Source organism: Phyllostomus hastatus, unplaced genomic scaffold, assembly GCF_019186645.2.
Source record: "Phyllostomus hastatus isolate PE091 unplaced genomic scaffold, TTU_PhHast_1.1 phas_contig_150, whole genome shotgun sequence".
Taxonomy (NCBI): Eukaryota; Metazoa; Chordata; class Mammalia; order Chiroptera; family Phyllostomidae; genus Phyllostomus; species Phyllostomus hastatus.
In genome coordinates this window covers 19,749,210-19,766,284 of record NW_025333611.1, presented here as the reverse complement: position 1 = coordinate 19,766,284, position 17,075 = coordinate 19,749,210, and the positions used below count along the sequence as shown (strand labels likewise).

At 56.5% G+C, this 17,075-nt stretch overlaps 1 protein-coding gene across 2 annotated transcripts in view; it reads left to right on the top strand.

Annotated features, from left to right (window-relative positions):
- Positions 1–7,342: 7,342 nt before the first annotated feature.
- SYNPO (synaptopodin) overlaps positions 7,343–17,075 on the top strand; it is a 35,965-nt gene continuing 26,232 nt past the window's right edge. The window contains exon 1 of one of the 2 annotated variants that reach the window (XM_045820350.1): positions 7,343–7,769. In XM_045820350.1, the coding sequence (XP_045676306.1) occupies positions 7,358–7,769 (412 nt within the window). In that variant the 5' untranslated portion in view covers positions 7,343–7,357. Of the gene's footprint in view, positions 7,770–13,050; positions 13,280–17,075 lie in introns of those variants that run through there. The other variant, XR_006783545.1, reaches the window with a different exon arrangement.

Genomic DNA, 17,075 nt, shown 5'->3' with positions numbered 1-17,075 from the left:
GGCCAGGGCTTTGGAATGTGTCAAAGACCCTCCGGTGATCTAAATGCAGGCAAGTTTGGAAACTGCTGTGTTAACCCTTAGGGGCACAAGCTCACATGGCCCTCATGGTAGCCACGGTGCAGGTGTGGCTATGGTTCCCACTTTCCAGATGGGAAGGTGGAGGCTCACAGCCCAAGTTTAGCCAGCCAGGAAGCAGGCATGGTAGGCATCCACCAGTCAAGGTCTTGATCAGTGGTGTGCTGGCAAACGCTTAACAGCTGGCTCTCCTGCAGGAAAAAAAGCCCCACTTTGCAGCATTTGCCCATCTGCATGGTGTAATGACTCCCACCGTCATTGGCTGATCCTAAGCTATGAGATTTGGGAAGTGATTCCCACAATCGGCTGCTGGGTCAGTTTGGCGGCCCCAGCGCACAGCTGGGCCACTCTGCGTGGTGAGCAGAAGGTCCTATTGAGTGAGAGGTGGTTGTGGTCGGAAACTGTTTGAATCTTTAGTCATAGAACCCTCTTCCCCATGAAAATTTGAGAACCTCAATATACCCAATAGGTAAAAAGCCATATGTTAAGTTTATTTTATAAACTTAAATCATATCTTGCTCCTGTTCAAATGGGGCGAGGCCAGTTTGACCCCTCAGATGGGGTGAGAGGGACTGGTGAGCACAGGCAGCAGGTAACACAAGAAGCGGCTGCTTCTTAGAGCCAGGAGCCTGTGCCCCGGCCCACCTCTGACGCTCACCGGCGGGAGGGGCCTTGGGCCAGTCCCCGCCCCCTCTGGACCTCCATTTTTTGTGTGCGCAGGAGAACAGATTCCTGGGTCATGGCTTCCCCGGCTGGCTTTGGCCCTGCCCCACCTCTTGCCCGACCCCAGCCAGCCTTGACCCCGTATTTATAGCCATGACTTCAGTCTCTCCAGTTCTGCTAAAGCTGGTTCCCTGGCCCACGTATTTATGACCCAGCAGGGCAGAAATAGATGTGACGCGCAGGGGATTTAGCTGATTTTGTGAGCAGGCTGGATTCGGGACATCTATATGAACCAGGCTTGAGTCCCCGTGCATGCTGGTTGCTGGGACTCGTTAGCAATCCAGAGCTGGAAGGGCATGTAGAGACCCCAGGCGCAGCCGTTGAGTTGTGTGGTTGGTGGTCATTGAGACCCAGGAGTGGAGGGTTTGCCGAGTCCCAGAGGGCGTGGCAGAGCCAGGGCCCCAACCAAGGACTCTTTGGGCTGTGCAAAATGACCTCTCCTCAGACCCCCAGACCCCCTACCCCCGACCAGGTCCCAGCTTGGTTGTTTTCCTGCTCTGGGACCATGGGCATGGTTATCCTCCCTGGGCCTCCATCCCCCCATCTGTTAAATGGGCATAGTAGTCAGGGCCAGCCTCGTGAGGTTATTCTGAGCAGTAAACAAGGTCATACTATGTATAGTAGGGAGCCCAGCACATAATCAATGCTTAATAAATAGCCACTCTAGTTCTGACTATATCTTCAGTCACCCCTTGATGAAAATGACAATTATAATGGCAGGAAAGCCCATTCTCCCAAGAAAGTCGCATCTTTCTGAGCACTCACGAAGGGGATGGATTTAACCGTCACCGCCGCTGCACTGCAGCATCGTTCTCGTCCCCCACCACGTCGCACACTCTGGGCGTCACCCTGAGGAGGCACCCTGTCCATGGAAGGGACTCGGAAAAGAATGCTCTCGAAGAAACAATGCCAGTATGTGAAGTTGTATTTTTTATATACCGGATCTTAAAAAGTACTCAGTCTTAAACGGTAGGCCTGTTCCCAGCGGACATCCAGGCTCTAAAGTGGTGAGCAATTGGACAGTCAGGATATTGGCGTAAGAAATACATCTCCCAGGGCCCCGCAAGGCTGGTGCTCCTGAGCTTGCCACCTAACGCTGACTTTATGTGTTTGTAGTCGCATATGGGAAGTTAACATAATAGTGAACTTGAAATACATGTGCCATTCACAACACAGGACGGCGCCTGTCGAGGGTTTTATGTTAGTGCCACTGTTTTCTCTGTCCTGACGATCCACTGCAGTCCTCGGCCCCCTTTCCTGTGTAATTATTTTTCCGTTGCACTTGTCACCGTCTGACACGCTTTATCATTTATTTGTTATCCGCCTACCCCAGCTAACATGTGAACTTCACGTGGGCAGGGTTCCTTCCCTTTCTGTCCACTGTGTACTGTGCACAGCTCTCAGAAGGGCGGGTGGCACGTGGGGAGGTGTTCGGGGACTACGTGTTGAATGAATGAATGAGTGAACAAGTGAATGGCCAAGTCCGAGTCTCCATTCTACCAAGAAGCCAACTATAGTTCAGTGAGGTGAGTGATGGTGCCAAGTCACCCGGCTGTCATGATGCTAGACGGAGGTCTGGTGCACATTCACCCCTCCTGAGACCACCCCGCATCCTGGCTAGGTCCTTCCCCACCCCTCGCAGCTACCTCTTGCCAAGGACTGGTTTCCTGATGCATCCAGAGCTCCCCCTAGCTTCACCTGACACCCCTTCTGACCCAGGAGGTGCACGGGAACAGAGGGCAGGAGTGAAGTAGGGAGGAAGGAGGAGAGGTCAGGGCCACTGGACAGCCCAGGTGGTGGTGGCTGGAGGCTGAGGCAGGCAGGAAAGAGGCCAGGGTTGGTCATTTTGTCACGCAGGACTAAAAGGAGGGGTCAGTCACGGGGGGTCATGCTGGCACATCCCTGTGGGACTGACTCTGGGAAATTCTGGGACGGGGCGGGTCCCAGGGGATTCAGGGAGAGCTTCAGCCTTGGTGACTCTCAGTCCCACCAGCCGCTCCACCCAAGGTCTTCTTCAGCTGGGGAAACGGAGGCCCATGGAAAGGAAGGGACTCTTCCAAGAACACATAGCAAAGTCATCGCCAGTGCCAGGCTTCCTTGCGTTCTCCAGTTCTATGGGGTGGAGGAGCTTCGGAGTCAGGGGGAAGAGACCCCCACCTTGGCTCCCATCCCCTCGTGAGAGAGAAATATTGAGGCAGGAACATATACTTTTAGCTCAGATTCTTGGGGACAAGGGAAGCTCCCTTCCCAGCGGCAGGGGAAACTCAACTCTGGACAGGCCAGACACTACTCCCCACCCCACTCCTGATGCCAAGGTGCTGCCTGACAGGTGGGGTCTGTAGGTGCACCTTGAGTCATCTGGACCAGTTCTGAGTTACACCTTTCCCCAGGTTAACTCCATTTTTGCCCCTAGGCTGTGCACAGTTAATGCCCCAGCCACCCTGCATTCATTATTCTACCTGATAAATACTTATTGAGTGACTAGTATGTGCCAGGCAATGTACAAGGCACCGGAGATAACCTCCTCCCTCTCTCTTTCCCATCCTTTGGTCCTCCCATCCTTCCTTCTCATTCATTCATTCATTCACTCATTCATTCAGTAACTGCCTGAACTATTGAGGCAGCACAGCCTTATGGATGAGAGTGATATTTGCAGCCAGACTCTCAGGATGTGAACTCTGACTCAGTCACTTACTGGCTGTGTGAACTTGGCAAGTCACGTAAACTTGATTTCCTATCTGTAAAAACGGTGACAATAATAGCACCTTCCTTATAGGGTTGTGATGAGGAGCAGACTGATGCATGCTAAGTGTCTGGAATAGCACCTGACGTCGTGAGCACTGCACAAACGTTAGCTGTTATCGTTGTTGTTGTTATTGTGTGCCTGGCGCTGTGCCGGGGCAGAGGAAATCGGTCTAAAACGCTCTGCGCACGCAGATCCCTGTATGTTCCAGCCTCTTACCCCCATCCTGGTCTTCCTGCCTCCAGCCCCACCAAGAGGCCTCCAGTCCTGGGAACCCTGCTTGGGCTCCTGGAAGCTCAGGGGAGTGAGGAGGGGAAGCTGATGGCTCACGGGGAGCAGGGCTTACGTGAGGAGCAGGAGCGGGTGGCTGGGCTCCACCTGGGTTCGAGCGCCAGGCCTGAGTCTGACTTGCTGTGCAGCCTGGGTGAGCCCGTCCACCTCTCTGGGATGGGGGCCGAGAGTCGGCTGACTCCATCGGCCCTCCTGCCCAGGCTTACGTCTAGAGCCTATGGCCGGATGAGGGGTGTGGATTTGGGGGAGCTAGCATTAGAGGACCCTGCTCTCATTTCTGCTGAGGCCGGAGTGGAGCCTCTGCTGCCCACAGTGAAGATGTGCCCACACAGACATGCGTGCGGTGTCTGACCTGCAACCCCAGGGGCTGTGGGGTCCCCAGAGTCAGTCTGCAGTGAGAGCAAGGGGTAAGAGCACAGGGCTCAGCGGCCCAAGTCACACCCTGCCCTACACTCCCCATCCGTGTGGCTCTGGATACGGACTGTGCTCTTCCATGCCTCAGTCTCCCCATCTGTAGGCAGCACCCACACGCCTGCCCCACAGGCAGTGTCAGGTAGTAAATTTGGCCCAGCACTAGCAGATGCTCAGACAGTGGCAGCTGCCATTGCAGTTATGGGTCACGCCTCTCCCCACCTCCACCTGGCCCCAGCTCCTGAGCTGGGTGGGTGTTCCAGGTCTCGGACCCACACGGGGCCTGCCCAGGCCCCCCTTTCCCCAAGAGGGAGACTTGAATCGAAGAGCTCCTGCCAACCCCTCCCTCCACGCTTGGCAACATGAAGACAACGCCGGCCAAAAATATTTGTGTGGGTGGCGGAAAGTTAGCTTTTCCGCCTCTCTCTTCTTTCCTGGAAACCGTGGCCACCATCAAATACAGCAAAACAGAAGCAGGGACAGAGCATGGCGGGGCCCCTGCGGGGCATCAGAGGGGGCCTGCCCCCCTGCCCACTCCTCCTGCCTCCTGCCATCTGTCCCTGTGGTGCTGTGGGCGGCGGGGTGGGGGGCTCCAAGTGCTTAGAATCACGGCACCCTGCAGTGCCAGGGCTAGACAGAACCCCCCCCTCACAACGTCCTTTGTCCCAACCCCACCGTTGTGCCTTTGGGCAAACTGACTCCACAGTGCAGAAGACACCCGCCCGAGGTCACACAGCCAGTGAGGGATTTTCAGAATTCATTGGCCCTTTGTGAGCTTTTAAGATTCTGATGGCAGAAATCTGGCAGCAGCTGGTGAGAAAGAATCTGGAGGAATGAGGCCTCTTCTGTGCTGGCCCGCGCAGCTACGGAGTCAGAGCAGGGGTCCGCTCCCGGCCCTGCGACTAAGGCCAAAGCCCCTTTGCCTACCTGAGCCTCAGTTTCCTCGTGTCTAAAATGGGGTAATAATAACAGCACCCCTCTCAGGGCTGTTGTGAGGGTTTGCTTGGATAACCTCAGTGCATGACCCAGCAGGGTACAAGCATTCAGTCTTGTGAGTGCACATGCTTCTCCAGGCAGAAGGCTGGCTTCTCTGCACTGATTTCTGCGTCACCGAGGCTACAGTAACAGGTGCCTGTTATCTTTCTGATCCGGATACTCGTTTGCCTTCCCCTGGTTGGCATTGATTTTCCCCAGGGCCTGGTAATGCGCTTATCTTTCCTCTTGCCTACCAGACTCTTCCTGGCACCGCTCCAACCAGAAGCTGAGGCCTAGACCCAGCCTGCTGGGGTGGGGGTGGAGTGCCTGGGGACGGAGGCGTGGCCTCCAGGTCAAGTACCAATGCAGCTGAGGTTAGCCCAGGCCCTGAGGTCACCAGTGTCCACAGGTGTTCCCAGTTCTCAGGGTTCTCACTGCCCATGGGGCAGCCAGGGCACGAGTGTGTGCGGGGTTCTTCTCTCCCCGTCTGCAGCAGGACGAGGTTCAGAATGTTCGTACTAGCCAGAGTTCACACGGCTGAGAAGCAGTGGAATCAAGATCTGTTCCACGAGATCTGCAGATTCCGAGGGTTCCTCCCATTGGCCTCGTCTGAAGCTCTACCTGCCTGTCCTGGGGCATCTGGTCCACCTCCTGTGCCTCCACGAATGATCTGCTCACCATTGTGTCCAGCCTGGAACCGCCCCCTGTGCTCCAGGCCCCCAGGTGGAGGCGGTTGTAGGCTCATCTCCCCCGGAAATCCCAAATCAATTGCATCTCCCTGCTCCCCTGAACACCTGCTCCGCGGCTCCTTCCCATTTATTGCTGGTCTCTGGTAATGAAAAGCACGACAGCACACTGTCACCAGAGCTGCATCCCAGACTCCTCCCCCTTCCTCCACACCCACTCTCCATCTGCCTCCCAGCCCAGCCAGCTCTTCCACCCAAGTTTCTCTCCCATCCACCCATCCCCTCCTCGCTTCCTGCGAGGAAGCTCCCTCCCCCCTCTCCCGGACTATTATCATGGTTAACATTTCTAAATAATCATGCTCCCCGCACCACCAGATTTTAAGTCTTCGTGAGCCAGAGTGTCATATCTTCTTTATCTCCACTGTACTCCCTGTGCTTTTTATAGTGTCTGGAATGTGATAGGAGCACAAGAAATTTTGTGAAATAAAAGAATAGCCAATGTATTAAGTTGCATCTCAGAAACTGTGCTAAGTCCTCTGCGTGCATTTTTCTCACTGAATTGTCAATGCTGCACTATACTGGAGATATTATAGTTCCCATTTTACAGATGGGAAAGCTGAGGCTCAGAGAGGTCACATGGCTAGCTGCCCATCACGCGAGCAGCAGAGCTGGGATTCCAGCTGGAAGCTTGTCGTGTAGGCACGTCGCTGCACCGGCTCACTTGGTGCCCAGCCTTCTCAGGGGTCCCCGTCCCCAGTCTTGCGCCCTCTGCTCCCCTGTTCCCGAGATTCCTGTGGTGTATGTACCTTTGGTGGCATGTCAGACAATTCTTTCCAGGGGGTGCCCAGATAAGTATTTTTAAATAACTAGCTATTTATTTAATGTGTATTGGGAAAAACGACTTAGCACAACATTCTTGTGGTTTTCCTGCAATTATTGCTTAAGTCCAAAGTAATAAAAGTAAGTTATTTAAAGTGGATTTACAGAAAAATACCGAGCAAATAAAGTGTCAAATGGCATAAGGATATGGCCAAACCTGGAGACGCTGAGTGACTGAAGCTTGAGACTTCCCCGCGGATGTGCATGGGACCTGGACCCCGGGACCCAGCCAGGTCTAGGGGCGGCTCTAAGGTGAACGGATAGGCCTCAGGAATTCAGCTCCAAACAGCCAGTGAGCTGTCTCATGTGCTGCTTCTCTTCTCTCTGTGCAGACAGATCGTCTTGAAGGGGGGACCTCGCTGACCAGAGACGGGTTAAGAAGGAGGGCTTGGGGGCCCTCTCAGCCCCGGAAGGCTCGCCGTTGGCCGTCGCCCAGCTCTGTGAGTCGCCTAAGGAAGTCAAGCTGCAGAGAGCCAGAGGAGACCTGGAGAGGAGAGGAGACCAGGACGCACGCAGGCACGCGGGCCCCCGCCTGAGCGCCAGCTTCTCAGCGCCCCTGAGCAGAGGCAGCACTATGCTGGGCCCCCACCTCCCACCCCCACCCCTGGGGAGTAGACCCAGCGAAGGCAGGCCTGCCCCCTGCGCCTTCCGGATCCCTGATGGGAGCTACAGGTGTCTGGCCTTGGAAGCTGAGGAGAGCAGTGGTGAGGAGGGCCTGCAGGGAGAGGCAGGGCCCGTGGACATGGAGGAGGACAAGACAGCCAGCAGGAGTGGGGACAACTCCGCCTGCAGAACCACCCAAGGGGCACCAGAGTTGCCCAAAGCCCTGGGCATCCAGCCACCCAGCTGCTCCAAGGAGGCACGGAGGGGGCCCCAGCATGCCGACAGGGCCGGCCAGGACTGGGACTTGGTGAAGGCCCGGCAGGTGATAACAGCCAGTCCCAGCCCCAGCCCCAGCTCCGGGCCCAGGATTCCTCAGAAACCAGGTAAGCTCATGTCCCTTTTCTTCTGCACTGCTGGGGTCACAGGGCACCCCACAGGTCCTTAACCCAGGGGCTCCTGACCGTGTTTTCCCATGATGCGTAACAGGCCATTGCAGCCCCGCAGCACATCCAGACGGACAGCCCTGGACATACAGGGAGGCTGTGAGCTATGTGCAGTTCCAGCTGCTCCACCTCTAAGTCCGTCGTCTGTCCGCCAAAGGGGGCATGTGAAAAGGCCGGGAGAGAAAGCTGTGTTGTCCTGCTTAGCTGGAGACAAGTCCACCTCTTGCTTTGTCTGCCCTTTAATCACTGGTGCTAACCAACGCCGGTGGGGTGTGGACAGTTGATGGGGCGGGACTGTCTTGTGGAAGGTACTGAGCTCCAGCTACTCCAGGGTGCTGGGGACACGGCACTGGGCAACACAGACCTGGTTGCTGCCCTCGTGAAGCTTAGCAGTAGAGACCGCAGACTGATCTACTCTGGCCTCCTCATTTTACAGGTGGGAAACGGAGACCCAGAGTGAGGAAGTTAAGGACCAGGTCACTTGGCCTGTCAGTGACCCAGCTAGACCCACGTTCCTCATCCAGGCCTCAGTTTTCCCTCTGTTAGAGATGACAGAGGCAGGACCCCTGGGCTGCAGTGAGGACCCGACCCCCACGGGTAGGGGAGAGCTCTGTGTGAGCGGCCCTGAAGGAAGGGAAGGAGGAAGGAAGGGAGGGCGATAATAGGTGGCAGGAGTCAGCGGAGCAGGGCGGGTCAGGGACACGACACTGAATCACCTCCACTGCCGGGCCCTGGAAACCCTGAAGTGGGTCCAGATGGGGAGGATGTGAGCCAGGCCGTGCTCGCTCAGACCTGGGAGGGCTCATGCGTCAGAAAACTGAAGGAACACTTCATTTCTCTGCAGGCGTTGCTGACGCCCCGGCTGGCGTCTCACCAGCCATCCTGCCCACTCTCTTTTTCTGAAATAATTCTTTCCAGCCTCTGATCTCCCCCCACGGCCACCCCCACCACCGCCCACACTTGGGTCAAACAGGGAGCCGGGCAAAAGCAAGGAGGGGCCTTCAAGGCACCTGAGGCAGCAGAGAGGGGGGCCCTGGCACCCGAGTCACCCCCAGTTCAGCTTCCCTGGAGCCTGGAAGCCCGGGACTTGCTTCCTTTCCCTCAGAGCCCATGGCTGGGAGCCAGGAGACTCGGGTAGCTGGTTCTATAACTGATGTCAACCAGCCAAGTCCCAGCAAACCCCTTCTCCCTGGCGAGCTTCAGTTTCTTCATCCGTCAAAATATGATAAACACACGAGCCCCATCTACTTCACGAAGCTGTTGTGAGGTTGCGGTGATCTTAGACGGGGCGATGTCTTGGAAATATGAGAGTAATCTAGAAAAGCATGTGAAGATGTTGACAATCATTAAAATGCTCGTCATCAACTCAGGAATCCAATAGCAATTATTTGCTAAGCCTGTATTTGCCAAGCCCTCTGTGCTAAGAGCTCTACGCATGTCATTTCATTTTAACTCATCACGACCCCATTAGGGACATACTGTTCGTGTATCCTACACACAGACGAGGAGACCGAGGATCAGAGAATGGGAGTGAGTTGTCCGAGACTGATGGTTGGCAAGCTGCTGAGCTGTGATTCAGTCACAGCTTTTTTGAAATAAGGGGCTTTGGCCTGAGCCACCACTTTATTCTGGATTTATGAGGGGAAAGCATCTGCCAACACCTGGTGTGGAGGGACATGGCTGGAGGAAGGAGAAGAAGGGACCAGGTCACTTCACAGTATCACATTCTCTCTGGTCTTACTGCCGCCTCTCAAGGCAGGGATTCCCCCCTGTACAGGTGATGCAGCTGAGGCTCAGAGATCGAAGTCCCTGGTCCAAGGTCACAGTCAGGGTGGGAGCTGAGACTATGATCACGTTCTTCTTGCCGCACAGCCTGGTTCATTCCCCTCATGAACATGCAGCCAGATGGCCATCCAGTTCTGTCCTGAGCATCTCTAGGGACAGAGGAGGCAGTAGTCTCAGGGGGTGGACTGGGCTGGGAAGGCTTCTCAGAGGTGGAAGCAGGGAGGAAGCTGGGTCTCGCAGGAGAGTGGAAATCGGGCGCTCTTGGGTCAGAGCCCACATTGGTCTTTCTGCTCCCTTTGGAAAGGGAGTGGCCAGAATACCTTCTTTCTGCCTGGAGACCCAGAGGGAAGAGGCCTGAGGAGCTGCCAGGTTATTAACAGATTAGGGCTTCCTTTTAAAACTTCCTCCCATTACCGGCAGAGGATTATAAGTATCTTCAGACAATTACACCCAGCCTTCCACATTATAACCGCCTCTCTTCAGTGCTCCCTGACAGCTGTAAGTACGGGCCATGACATCTTCTGCCTTGGACACCCACCACTTGGGGTGGATGGGTGAGTACCAGGGCCATTTCTCTAAGGCCTGAGTACCAGCTGAGCAGGGCAGAGTGTGGTCCTTGGTAGGCTGGATGGTCAGGGGATAGAGAGAGATGAGGTGGGCAGCAGCTCAAGGTCTCTGCCATCGCCTGCCGCCAACTTGGGAGAATATATGTGGGGAGGAAGGTGTCAGGTAGGGCTCACAGTCAGGCCTCAGGCAGCACTACTAAGTCCACAGCTCACCAAGAGAGCCCCACACTGCAGCTGTCCTCTCCGCAGAGTCGCAGTGGGTCATCCTGGAGGGGTTCGTTGAGATTACTGTGTAGATGATCTTGTGGAGACTCTGAAGCCCAGAGATGGGAAGTAACTTGTCCAAGGTCAATAGTAAATTAGTGGCAAAGCTAGAGCTGGAACCCAGGGCCTCTGCCTGGCAGCTCAGCTGCCAGACTTGCGCTAAATGCTTTGCATGGGTTACTTCATTTCACACTTCTTTTTTATCTCTGTTTCACTGATGAGAAAACTAAGGCAAACTGAGTCTATGTGACTTGTCCTGAGTCTCAGGCCTGTGGGTAGAGGAGCTGGGAGGTCTGGCCATGCTTTCCACCACCCTCTGTGCTGCCTTGTCTCCATGGAGACGAGGCAGCAGGCTGTGTTCTTCCACCCACCTGGGGCTGGGAAAAGGTTGTTCAGGCTCTGGGGGATGCTGGGGGCTTCTGCCAAACCGTCTTCCCTCCCCCTTGGAGATACTCAGGGAGACTTAGCTCCTCCTCCACTCGTGGCTGTGGAAAAGCCACCTTCCTTCCCCTGAAGGCCACTTGTTATTGGGGGCTTGGGGTATCTGGAAGACACTGCGGGAGCCTCTGGGGTGGGAACAAGGGTGTGGATCTGGGTTGTCAGATGAGCCCTGCCCTTGACCATGCCTGTCTAGCTGAGGCAGAGGAATCTGTGCCCATGATGAGAGCTGGCAGTGGTCACTGGGCCAAGGACACGGCCCCGACCCTCAGCCCTGTGGGAGAAAAGGCAGTCAGAGAGCCAGGACGCCACCCACTTTTCTTCCCACACCCCCACTGTGGTGACCATGATAGGAGGGCGACGGTTTAGGAGCAGGGCTCACAGGTTCCTGTACACCTCACATGTGTACTCACACATATACACTGACACCCTCATAAACATGCATGGAAACACACATGGTGTATACACACCATGCCGTTATGCAAACATGGTGTACACTCACATCTGCATACATGTGCATGCCCTCAGACACCCAGACATCGTGCACAGGTGTGCATCCACACACACCCTCCCACAGAGTGCCCTGACCCACGCCTGCCTAATTTCCACGTGCAGCATATTTGCATACATAGCTGTAGTCCCACTGAAACATACAAGCACACAGACTCCCTCCCTTAGACACAGGCTAAAAGCATGCTCTTCTCTCCCTTTTCTCCTGCTCACATACCTACACTTTGACATCTCTCTTGCATATGCACACACTTTCTTTTACAGGCATATCCCCTCTTGCACACCCACTGCGACACACCTACGTTCAGACCGAACCACTTTCCGTCCTCCTTCCTTTTCCCATCTCTTTCTCTTTCATACCCACCCACACAGTAATCCTGGCCTTTCTCTCTCTTCTCTCTCTCTCTCTCTCTCTCTCTCTCTCTCACCCACACAGTTCGTTTCCTGGTTTCCCACAGGCTGGCCTACAGCCATTTTCTTAGCACAGTCACCCACAGGGCAGGCAGTACCCACCCTGATGCCAATCCCCAGGACCCCCTCTGTGCCTCCCACCCCCACCAGGGGCAGCCCCCGCACAAGAGCATTTGCGGTGTTAGAGGGTGCTCTGTGATCCACAAGGCAGAGTAGTCAGGGTTTGTCCTCTCTGTCACCTGATGCCCTGCATTCTGAGCCTGCCCACTGGGGACAGGGAGTGTCCCCAAAGTCTGCCACCTGCAACTCTAGGTTTGGGTTCCCATCAGCACATTTATGACTTCCTTTAGCAGAAATCTAAACACAGAAAGAACCTTGGCATACAAGACAGATGAAAGTGGAACCACCCTGGCTGAAAGGGTGGGGTACTTGGAGCCCAGGGAAACTTCGGTGAAAACCCAGGCCAGCATTTTTTCCAAGTGTAGTTTTGTTTCAAAATTGTTGGGAGTGTGAAGGACTCTTGTTACCAGTCCTGCTTTCAAGCCCACCACGTCTCCCCTGCACTGGGAGGGGGCACCGGAAATCGACTTTGAACAGCATCCCGGGTGGTTCTGATGCTCACTGCCTGCAGGCATGGTTCTCTGCTGAGCTCAGTCTGAATGGGGTTTAGTTCAATGCAAAAATGGGGAACCGCAGGCCAGGAGGCACCCAGCGTCCCTGCCCGTGTTGTTGCTGGCCCACCGGTTAAGTCAGGGCGCGGCCCCAGGCTGCCGGGAGGTGACAACTTAACTTTGTCTCCATCTGCCTAAGTTCTACCAAGGTCCACAGTTATTCTAGTTACTGGGGCCGGAGAGGGTACTGCCCCTGGGGCTGGGGACGTGGGAGGCGGTGCCAGTTATGGGGGAATCACAGAGACAGATTTCGAAGGGCGGAGGGGGGGGGCGGGTAGTGACGAGGATAGAGAAAAGCGGTGGAGATGAGATAGATGGAGAGACATGAAGAAACTGAGTGGAATAGAAAGCAGAAGCGTTTAGGGACCGACCCAGGGATGTGAAAATGCGGAGGAAACAGAGAGGCAGACAATCAGGCAGCCGAGGGTGAGGCAAAGAGGGAGGAGAAAGGGAGGAAGAGGGGACCCTCCGGGAGACCGGAGGCCGAACCCGCGGGGGGCGGGGCGGGGCGGCGGTGGGGAGTCGCACCTCGGAGGGGAGGGCTGGGCGGGGCGGGCGGGAGGGGCGGCGCTAGGGCCCGGAGGAGCGGCCATCAGGAGAGCGGCTGGTCGCCCGCCCAGCCCTCCCGGCTCCCGGCCCCGGAGCAGCCCGCTAAGCGGTGGAGGTGGCTGCGGCGGCGCGGGGCGGGGTGCCGGGTGCGGGCGGGAGTGGCGGGGGTCTCGGGGCGGGGCGCCCTGACAGACACGGCCAGGTGCGCAGAGGTGGCGGCGCCGGTGAGCTCCGGGACTGCGCGTGGAGGCTGGAGGTGAGTGAGGGGCGCTGGCCGGCGGGGGTGCCCACGCGGACCGCACCTCGCCCGTTCCCACCTGTGCTGTTCCCGGTACCGCCTGGTTGGAGGTGGCACCTCTTGGCTCCAGTCCCCGCATGCAGGGTGACCTTGGCCAAGTTGCTTCTACACTCTGGGCCTCAGTTTCCTCATCTGTACGGTGGGGTGGAAGGCGGGCCGGAGAAATCTCGAGGGTCGGGAGCAGCTTAGGGACGGGAGGTCCCCCGATGACGGGAAACTACTCCACGGGGCTGCGTGGGCGCTCCAGAGCCCCAACCCGCAAGCCGATTCGAGACCGGGGCAGCCTCGGGCTCGGGGGTCGGCAGCAGCCGGAGGTCTGCGCCCCCCCCGGTCCGCTCGGGGAAAGATCGGGTCAGCTGGACTCAGGAAAACGGCGAGTTGGATTCTGCCCGGGGTTGACCAACATGGGCGCCTGTGGGGCAGCGGGACGGCATGTGCCGGGCCCGCGGCCCCCCTTCCCGCGGGCGGGGCGACCAGCGCGGGGTTCAGGCTGTGCAGGCGATGTGCGCAGGTCGGGAACCGTCCCACCGCGGGGACCACTGGCCTGCCTGGGGAAATCGAAGCTTTTCCTGAGCTTTTGGGGAGAAGGGGAACTGTCCTAAGAGCTTCACATCTAATTCTCACACCACTACTCTGTCCCATTTGCCAGGTGAGCACGGAGGTGACGTGAGTGGAGGGTGGGGCTCCTTGCTAACCACCACACAGTGAAATCAGGGGCCCCGTTCAGGGTCCCATCAAGACCTCCCCACCCCCCACCGTGTTCCATGTCTGGGTTGTCTACAGGGGAGAGAGCAAGCAGGGAAGCAGCACCTGTCCCACTCCCCACCCCATCCCGAGTGGCGGTGGCACCGGAATAAACCAATTTACTGTGTGATCTTGGAGCAAGGCCCCTTCCCTCTCTGGCTCCCAGGGAGAGGGTGGGAAAGGGGTCCCCAAAGGGGTCAACTGCACTGGGGACAGCAGTGCTCATGGTAGATGTAGGAGTGGTCGGTGTGTGTCCCCCCGGTCATGTTGCAAGGTAGAGAATGGGAAGCGATGCTGATCAGAGGGACTAGGGTACGCCGGAGTAAGGGACTGGACCTGCTGGTGCCAGCCTGCCTGCCACCAGCCCCAGGCCTGGCCCCCATCTTCTGTTGGGGCAGAGCCACAAACCCATGGCCTCCTCTCCTCACTACTTGCCATACACCTCAGGCAATGCAATGGGACCCCTTTGGGGAGCTGAAAATGTCCTGCTCTTGCAGGTGGTCCCCTGGCTCTAGTCTTCGTGTGAGATCTTGGGTTGGTTCCTCCTCTGGTCCTCAGTTTCCCCATAGTACCACGAGGGGGGTGGCCAAGGATCACTCTAGTGTGATACCCAGAGAACTGCCCCAAAGCACAGTGTTTGCTGCTGAGCCACCCTGGCCCCTCGCCACTTCTTTGCAGGCCATGGGCCAGCTGCCCCTTCCCCCACCCCCCAGACTAATAGCTAAATGCAGCTGTGGTTGGAATCAGCATTTACATAGTTAATACAGGCCTTTAACTCCGCCCTCCCTGTTAGCTTGTTTTCCCCTAAGGTTAGAAAAAAAGGAAAAGACCAGGTGGCAATCGGGGCCTGGTTCCCAACTGATCCCTAGCCTCTCAGTCAGCATTGTACCTAATGCCCCCACTTTGCAGCTGGGGAGACTGAGGCAGGAGAGAGGAGGTTTGCACAGGGTGATTCTGTGAGTAGAAGGGGCAGAGCTGTCTTTCCTTGGGACAGCTGTTTCTCGATAAGTGGGAGAGGGTGCATATAGCAGAGGAGCGTTCTCCCCATCTCCTCCTCACCCCCCACCCCCATCGTACCAGCTCCATGGCTGCCACGCGTCCCCCTGAGCCCACCTCACAGCTCTGGGAAGTGAGCTGGGCAGGGGTCAGCTCCCTCCTTCCACCTGCCAAGGACTGTCAGCCCAGGAGGCTGAACACACCTCCAGGCCTAGGGGCCTGGCCTGGGAGGCACCTGTCCCTTCAGAGCAGCTCCCAGGCTCCAGACATGAGCTCATCAAAGCTGCCGATGCCAGGAAGGGAGGGACTGAGGGGGAAGCAGGCAGGGCTGTCCAGATTGGGGCATGGTGGGCCCCTGGGGAAGTGGAGGGGTGCTGTTGTAGAAGATTGCAGGCTCTGGCCCCCACTGTAGTGTGGCAGCAGGGAACAAGATAAGCCAGCAGAGGGTCGGCGGGGGTGGGGATGGGGACAGGCTGCAATGCAGAGACCCAGGTGCTTGGCCAACCTCTGCCACTAGCCTGCTATATGACCTTGGGTGAATCCCTTGCTCTCTACAGACCTCAGTGTCCCTGGCTAGCAATGAGGTGGGGGGAGGGGTCTTTAGGCATTGGGGTACAGTCAGGTCCCTGCCCTCAAAGAGTTGCATTTTAATCGAGGAGATAGTCGAGAAAAAGGGAAGCAAAGTAGTCAGCAAGGTAATTTCAGATAGATAAAGTGGCACGAAAAGCAGTAAGCGGTGCCGCTGAGATGGGGAGTGGGCCATGCCATGTTGGTGGCTGGGGAAGGGCTGTCTGTGGAGGTGACGCCGGAGCAGAGGCCTGAGTGTTATTTGAAGGTGTGGTCATGGCCTGCTCGTGGAGGGGGTATGACCAGAACTTAGGGCTGGAAGCATGGGAGGGGTTTGGTTGGGAGGAAGGTGTTCCTGAGGGTGGTAAAGGTCTAAACTAGGAGCTGGGGCTATGGCATGTGGGGCATTGGCTGTGGGTGTGATAATGCCTTTATCCCTTAGCGCTGCAGACGGCAGACCCAAAAGAGCCTGGGGCCTGTGACCAGGTCACACGGCTGGCCGGGCTGGCTGAGTTAGTCCAGTGTGTATGTGAGCTCAGAGTTCTTTCTGAACTGTCCCTGGACCCCAGGGCTCAATCGCCACCCAGTGTGGCCAGAGGAAGAGCCGCTGCGGGGACAGCCTCCCGGCCCTGTAATTCCAGAGCCTTACAAAAGCCCTCTCTCTCCAGCATGAAATCTTTACCAACTGGCCACTGCCTGAAATTCCACCATCCTAGCTTCATCTTTTCCATTTGGTGAGGCAGTATTGTATAGTAGTACTGTGTGACCCCACACTACCCTGCGCCGCCCCCCAGGGCTGCTACAGACGGACCAACTCCAACCTACTCCTGTGCTCCCTGCCTCCTGCGAGGCTGATACACAGATTCCGTGGCTGGAGCCCTGGGCTCTCGTCCTGGCTATCTGGGAGATCTTGAGCATGTTATATAACCTCTCTAGGCTTCTGTTTTCTCATCTATAAGACAGAAACAATAGTAGACCTTATCCTGTACTATTGTTCTGAAAATTAAATGAGATAATATACGCTAAAAAACACCCTATTACTCATTAAATAGTATTGTCGTGTTTTGATCTCTGTTAAAATAGCAAGCCCTTGAGGAGACAGATGCCCATTCACTGCAGGCTCAGGTCTCAGGGTAAGTTACTTTCTGATGCTGGGCCAGGAACAGGTTTTGAGGGTGGGAGGATGGGCACAGCACAGTGGAAAAGGGCCTGGCCCGCGCTTCAGGAATAGACACTTGAACTTTAACACTTGAACTTCAAGTCTTAGTTAACTGGCTGGTGGTCTCGGACAAATTATTTGCTTCCTCGGGGACTCAGGCCTCTGTTCGGAGCTGCTATGAAATGGGCTGAGAAGGATGTGGGGGTCATGGGGGTGAGAGAGCTCAACAGACTCCAAACACATGGGGCCCACAGCAGGGACTGTCACCGCAGGGCGTCAGGAAGGGGC